Genomic DNA, 6,794 nt, shown 5'->3' with positions numbered 1-6,794 from the left:
AGGCAAATTAAATTTAGAAGAAACTCATAGATGGGAGAGCGTGGTATGGGAGGTATGCTTGGAACACACAGGAGGGATGGAGGCTGTGAATCAGCAATGAAGTGATCTGCATGAGCTGAGCAGCAGGGCTGCCCCTAGTGCTCCTCACTTGGAAGATAAGATTATTTTTTCTCCACATTCTTGTGCTTTAGTGCAGTTATACAGGTGGTTGCGTTTTCAAACAGTCACACATTGCAGTGTTCACTGCTTTGCATTGGAGACAGGCATACTGCAAGGATAAGAAGCACATTGGTGACTTACAGCCCCCGAGGGAGAAGGACCTGGACCTTCTCAGGTCCAGCTGGCTTTGTAAAAACCCCCAGCTGTCCGCACAGCCCAGGGCAGGTCGGGCGGTGGGATGGGATGCTCGGGGAGGTGGTGGGGTCACAGTCCCTGGGGGTGTTTGAGGAGAGGTTGGACGTGGTGCTTGGGGACACGGTCAGTGGGTGATGCTGGTGGGAGGGGGACGGTTGGACCAGATGACCTTAGAGGGCTTCCCCAACCTTAACCATTCTGTGTCTCTGTCACCAGTTTGAAACTCTCCAGCAGGTCCCAGTTCACCGGAGGCTTACACCAGGAACCCACCCAGCCCTGCAAGCAAGAGCCTCGTGTCTTCAGCAGAGCACAGCCCCGTAAGCTTCCTAATTTTTTTTTCCACACTACTTTTAAACTAACCCTTCAGTTTCCTTCCTCCTTAATGGCTCACTGCTCCAGCAAAGCCTGCAGCCAGCGGCTCCCCGGCTGCTCCAGCAGCAGGAGCGGCCGCAGGTGAGTCCCAGCGGGCGGAGCCGAGCCGAGCCGAGCCGAGCCGTGCCGGGCCGCCCCCGGCCTTGTTCCCTCCCCTCTGCTCTGCTCCTTGCCGCTCGGCGGCGGCCGGCACTCGGGCGGCTGCGGGCAGTTGTCCCGCATGGCGGAGCGGCCCGGGCCGGGAGGCGGTGGCACAGGGACCGAGCCGGGCCGAGCCGAGCCGGGGGAAGCGCCGCCGGGATGGCCCGCTGGATCCCCACCAAGCGGGAGAAGTACGGCGTCGGTGAGTGCCAGCCCCAGCTGCTCCCCCCTTTCCCTTTTCCCTTGCTCCCCCCTTTCCCTGCACCCCTTTTCCTTGCTTCCCCTTTCCCTGCTCCCCCCTTTCCTTGCTCCCCCTTCGCAGCTCCCTGTGCCTCCCCCCCCCCCCAAGCCCTCCCCATGCAGCACCTCCCTTCGCTTCCCCTGCTCTGTGGCTTTTCTTCCTCCCCTGCTGCTCAGCCCGCAGACCCTCGGTTCCTTTCTCCTCCCCACACTTCCTCCACTGCTACCTTCTTTTTTCCCCCAGTTTCTGCCCTCTTCCACTTTCAAGTTTCAGCTGCCGGCATCCACTCTTTGGACCCGTGGGGATGGAGGCTGCGTTCAGCGCCCGCCCTTGGAGCTCTGGGTCTGTGGGCTCAGGACTGACCTTTGTAGTTTTGCCTCTGCAGCGTGTTTAACAGCACGGAGAGATCTAATGTAGCAGCAGAAATGCCTGCTGTTGTCCCCAAACGGAGCTGTGGATAGGAAAAGTAACGCCAGGATAAGAAGTTTGCAGTGTGGGAATTGGGGATTCTGGGGGATGGCTTTGCAGGGGGGTGGAAATCTTGACAGTGATATTTTGAGGTGAGGGGAGGAGCAGCGAAGGCTTAACTGGCACCTTGTGCCTTCTGCCCTGTCCCGATAACAATTAAAAGGAGGAGGTTGGACAGTGGCTTGCCTCTCTCTAGGCGGAACATAACCAGTGGTGCTGCCGATAAGTTCCCATTTTCTTGCAAGCGTGACAAATCAAAAACCACACAATTCTGAGGTTGATTGCAAGAATTGGACGGGAACGATATGCAGGAAGCCATGACTGACACACAGCTCCTTACAGTTTATTTTAATGCAGGGCGCTCTTTTGTGCCCTGTGGGTTCCTCGGTGGACTTTTTTTGATGCGAGGCAAATTTCTCATTTCATGCTTGCCAAGTGTCAGTTGCCCCAGCTCCCATGAGGTTGCTTGTTCAAGTTTAGTCCTTGGGCTGAAAAATGAGGGACCTCATCCAGCGCAGCTTTGCGTAGTGACTCTGAAAACCAACTTGATTGCAAAGTGGCTTTGCAGGGAGGCAGCCTGCTCCTTGCGGGGCTGTGGCTTAAGTTTGGCTAAATAGCTTCAGAGGTACCGTATGCAGCACGGCCTTATCTAGTTCTGCTCTGGTAACCAGGAGGGTGTGGAGTGCTGTACGCCCTGAACTTTGCTTCTTTCTGGGCAGCCAACAGCCCAGGCTGTTTGTACGTGGCAGCCCGTGTGTATGACTTAGTGAGATTACTCCAAGCGTCAGGAATTAAAAATGTTGGGTATTACAACCAAATAAGCTGCATAATCATAATTGAATGGCTGGGCTAGATCGTTGTGTGTTTTTTTTTTTTTTTTTTTTCTGTGCCCTTTTTTTTTTTTTTTTAAGCACAGCTTTGAGTAAGGCTCTGCTACCTGAAGAATGGCCTTGGGCAGCGGGATGAATCAGAGGCACTCCTCTAGTCAACATTTCATCTTGCTTCCGGGGTGATTTTTGTGTGCTGGCTTCAGCCAACTGCTGATTAGGACATCTCCTCTCCACAAAGGGCACTGGCTTGTGAGTAAGCAGGGTGGAGGAAAAATTACCTCTTCCCTTATGTTGCCGACCAAAAAGTGCTGGTGGGAAGCGTCCCCGTAGGTCTGTGCGTTCAGACAGCTGTGTGAAAAGGATGCTCACTTCCCCTGCCTGCAGACTCATGGACCAAACTGACCTAGAGGCTGTACTGCTTCCACTCTTGCTTTTATTTTGCAACATAGCTGATGGAGTTAATTCCCAGGCAGTAAACAGAATTATTTATGCAGTGACAAATTTTATCAGGCAGTGTCTGATAGGTGGTGTTAATGAATCTTAATTTGGTCAGTTTGATATTCGCAGAGCAGTCGGTTTCCCGTCTGCGGTTGCATCCTGTGCCCTGTTAAAGCTTTGCTCTCAGGTGCCAGTCCTCTCTGCATTCCTGCTTAATGTGACTGTCAGAAATAATAATCAGGCCTACTCGTCATAGGCAGACTAAGCGTGTTCATGGCTGTTTGTAGGATCTCAATTTCAGTCTGTAGGGGTACTAATACTTGGGATAGAGTGTAGTCTGATCACATGAGATGAAAAAGATCCACTTCTGTATGGAAAAGTGCAGAGCAGGGGCATTAAGCTTCTTCTCCTGATGCCTCAATCTCAAGAAATTGACGTGGGTTGAAAGGAAATTGTGAGCCTCTTGTGCTGATAATGTCTGCTAGCCAGGGTGCCTGGTGGTACGAAATATGAAGGTGGCTGCGACGAGGGCAATGCCACTGGTTCTTGTAGTGTGGGCCCGTGGAGGGTAAGAACTTCACTCACTGGTAGCGTGGGCAATTTGATGGTTGTGAAGCGTAAAGCTAGAAGTTCATTCCTTTTAGAAACAACAAACACACGCTGGGTTTGTTAGTAATCCGCAGTTTGGAAACTAACCCAGAGCTGCTCGCTTTTTTATTTATTTTTTAAATACACCCCTGTAAATCATACCAGCACAGTAGGAAATTCCGAGAAGTTAACGGTGTGACTCAGTGTCACTTGTCTAATCTTGGCGGTTCGGTTCAGAATGGTTTATCTCCTGGGTTATATTCTACAGATTGAGGGTTGAGAGAACAAAACTTCCAGGAGTTTTGTTCTCAATTGGTTAAACCTGTGAGTGCTACCTTTAGCGTGGATACTGCTGATGGCATATGGACTGAGTTTGAAACTGGAAATTACAGCATCCTAAGGGAAACATACGTGAGAGGCAAATGACTTTCAGTTTCTCACTCTCGATGACTTTTCAACCCAGTAACAGATGTGAGTTTGGAACCTTCAGCCTTGTAAAGGGACAGAAACACTGCTGATCGTCTGCTGGGCAACATCATGCCTTTTGAAGCAGCAATTGGGGGCCTCACTAAGCTTCCTTGCAATACGTTTCACCTCTAGGTTGGGAAGGAAAGATACCGAAGTTGGACGGTCTTTGCTCCAGACTCGATGAAGTAGCCTATTCTTGGAGCAGTGCTTTTCTCAAAAAGAAGTTGGCACTTGCAGAATGGCTTTCACACAGACTCTATTCTGTCAAAAGAGTTTGCACTGGAGGAAAGAATACCTGAATGGCTCCCCGCAGCTTTTAACTTTTACTTTCTGCTTGTTTTAAAATGATTAACTTAGGGAATCCACAGTTATTTATTTTTTTTCCTGCTGGCAGTGACACAGGCTTGCATTAACTTTAGCTTAAGTATTCCACTTCAGTTGTAAAAGCAATTCTTTCTTCGGTCATCAACTGCTCTTAACCTGTAAGTGTTCTTTGTGGACTGGAAGAGACCGTGCTCTCGGTGCTTGGCTTCAGCATGAAGTATGAGAGAAATCTGGAGTCTGTGGAATGATAAGATCACAGAGTCACAGAACGCTAGGGATTGGAAGGGACCTTGAAAGATCGTCTAGTCCAATCCCCCTGATAAGATGTTCTATTGCAGTGTATCCAGGCTGCTATCAGAAGTAGTTGGAGCCCGTTTTTTTGATTGCTGCCTCATGCAGTCTGAAAAAGCAGCAATGGCAGCGTGGTAAGCCAGGGCGGGGAACTGAGCCAGCCCAAAACCAGTTCAGAAATAAAAAGTGCTGGGTTTCCAGCCAGAGCAGTTTCCAGATGACAGCAGTGATGCGTCAGGTACGCATGCTTTCTATGTCTCCTCTGACTGTGAGCTAACAGGATGAGAAGTGTTTATTTACAGTTCTGTAGGTGATTTGTGTATGTATCTACCCTTCAATTCACAAATATGGTCTCCTACAACAAGAATTCAACTGGAGTTCTGCTGAAAGAGCTTAGAGGCGTGAGGTCCAGAACAGCTCGTGTTCAGGTGAGGTTGGTGGCTTGCACCTGGAGGCACTGCTGTGGTCACCTCTTGAAATGTCTCTTCACCCAGAATTTGGGGATAACAGCTGCTCATAGAGCTTGTGTGCTGGGACTGGGCAGGTTATCGTGCCTGAGCCTCTGCAGTTGAAGGCTGTAATGGAACATTTGCTCCACACACCACGAAATGCTTCAATCCAACAGCAAGCTTAGAGCTTGCAGCAAAAGGCTGAAAGCCACAAATTGCCATGTTCTGCTTGGAAGGAGCAGGAGAAACCAAAGGTATTATTTGTTGCCTATGGTCTTCCAAAATTGTTAGATGTATAACTTCGTGTGTTATTATGAGCCCAGAAAACTTCACTGGTCAATGAGGTGTATCAATGAATTGTTTGTATTTTAGTAATCCTTATAGACTCAAAATCAGTTGTGTTTTGGGTAGAAAGTGTCGTAAAATGTTGGGCCCAAGGGAATCTAATTGAACAAAGCACTTCAAGTAGTTTAGTGGAAAGTATTTTGGTTCATTTTTAAAGAAAAAAGTTGAGAAACTTTTGGGCAGCTCTAATTCCCAAGCTTTCTCTGCCTCTTCACATCCCATTCCAGGGATTTACATGTTGTATTCCAGCTATGCAAATACACGGGTGGCTGTTTGAAAGGGGCTGGCTTGTTTTGATCCAGTTCCAAAAGCAGCGGGGCCATTTGCTAGGGCTGAAATACCTCGGCCATGTTACCAAGAGCAGCTATTTGTTACAGGGGCAAGTAGCAGCCCCCAAGTTTTCAATCTATCATCTTTTATTGGGTGGGGGGGGCGTTGAATAGATTTTTATTTTTTTAACAGACAGGTAATTACCCCTAATAGTTATTGGTGACCTTTTAAACCCATTATATTTCTCCCTGCTGGAGGGACCAGCATGTAGGACTATTCTCGTCGCAAAGAAGTATTTACTCTGCTGAAATACCATGTGGTGGTTGAGTTACAATCAGCTGCGTCATGTCTTAGGAATGGCAGTAATTTTTCAAATGTAAACCAGTCCCTGGCAGCTACATTTGTGATTTATGTGAGCAGAAATGCAAAGGATCAGAGAGGAAGAGAGAGTGCTGCAGAATAAGATTTTCTTACTAATGGTTTGATTTGTGATGACTTCTGATACGCTTGGCCATCAGGTCTTGGTTTCATGTTCAGACTTCATATATCTTCTGCAAAGTTGTCTCGAAATCCAGTCTGTGATCAAAGGAGGCTCACAGCACTGATAGCAGTACATCATGTCAAATTAGAGCAAATTTCATATTTGTTTCAACTTGCTGCTTGCCTTGTGCTCCCCTTCCTGCAGGCTGCTGCTAATTGGCAACGTTAAGTGCACTCTGGTGTGCTGCTTTCCTGCCCAGGCTCCAGAAGGATGCAAGAATCTGGCTGCATCTGGATGCAAGAGTACCTGGCTGTACGAGCAGCCCAGATTAAGTATTTTTTTTTTTTTTTTTTTTTTTTCTTTTCAGAAAAGTGTGCTTAAGGATATCAAATTAGACATTTAGACCTACATCAGGTTAGGTTCATGGGAGATGTTGCTTAAAAAGGGGGGAAAATGGTACAATGATAATATATTTACCTAAATCAGTGCAAAACTGATGGACAGTATTCATGCAGGGTTTAAGGTGGATTTATTTGGATTGCAGCTAATCGGTTAGGAATAAGTTCAGGCTGGATTGAAGGTCCATGTATTGCCATGTGGGCAGCAACAGATTATTTTTTTTATTTCAGAAGGAATACCTAAAACTTACATCACTTCAGTAGACCTTTATGTATAGAAAAGCACTGAGTGGTTTTATGCACCTGGTTTGTCAATGCATTATCTTATTAAGCATC

The 6,794-nt window shown here is 47.8% G+C and overlaps 1 protein-coding gene across 1 annotated transcript in view; it reads left to right on the top strand.

Moving 5' to 3' along the window:
- The first annotated feature begins 919 nt into the window (after nucleotides 1-919).
- DOCK5 (dedicator of cytokinesis 5) overlaps nucleotides 920-6,794 on the top strand; it is a 79,642-nt gene continuing 73,767 nt past the window's right edge. The window contains exon 1 of the mRNA XM_032204232.1: nucleotides 920-1,069. Within this exon, the coding sequence (XP_032060123.1) occupies nucleotides 1,027-1,069 (43 nt within the window). The 5' untranslated portion in view covers nucleotides 920-1,026. The remainder of the gene's footprint in view (nucleotides 1,070-6,794) is intronic.

This window comes from Aythya fuligula, chromosome 27 (assembly GCF_009819795.1).
Source record: "Aythya fuligula isolate bAytFul2 chromosome 27, bAytFul2.pri, whole genome shotgun sequence".
In the NCBI taxonomy this organism is placed as follows: domain Eukaryota; kingdom Metazoa; phylum Chordata; class Aves; order Anseriformes; family Anatidae; genus Aythya; species Aythya fuligula.
The sequence above is the reverse complement of the archived record's forward strand: the minus strand, read 5'-3'. Positions and strand labels throughout refer to the sequence as shown.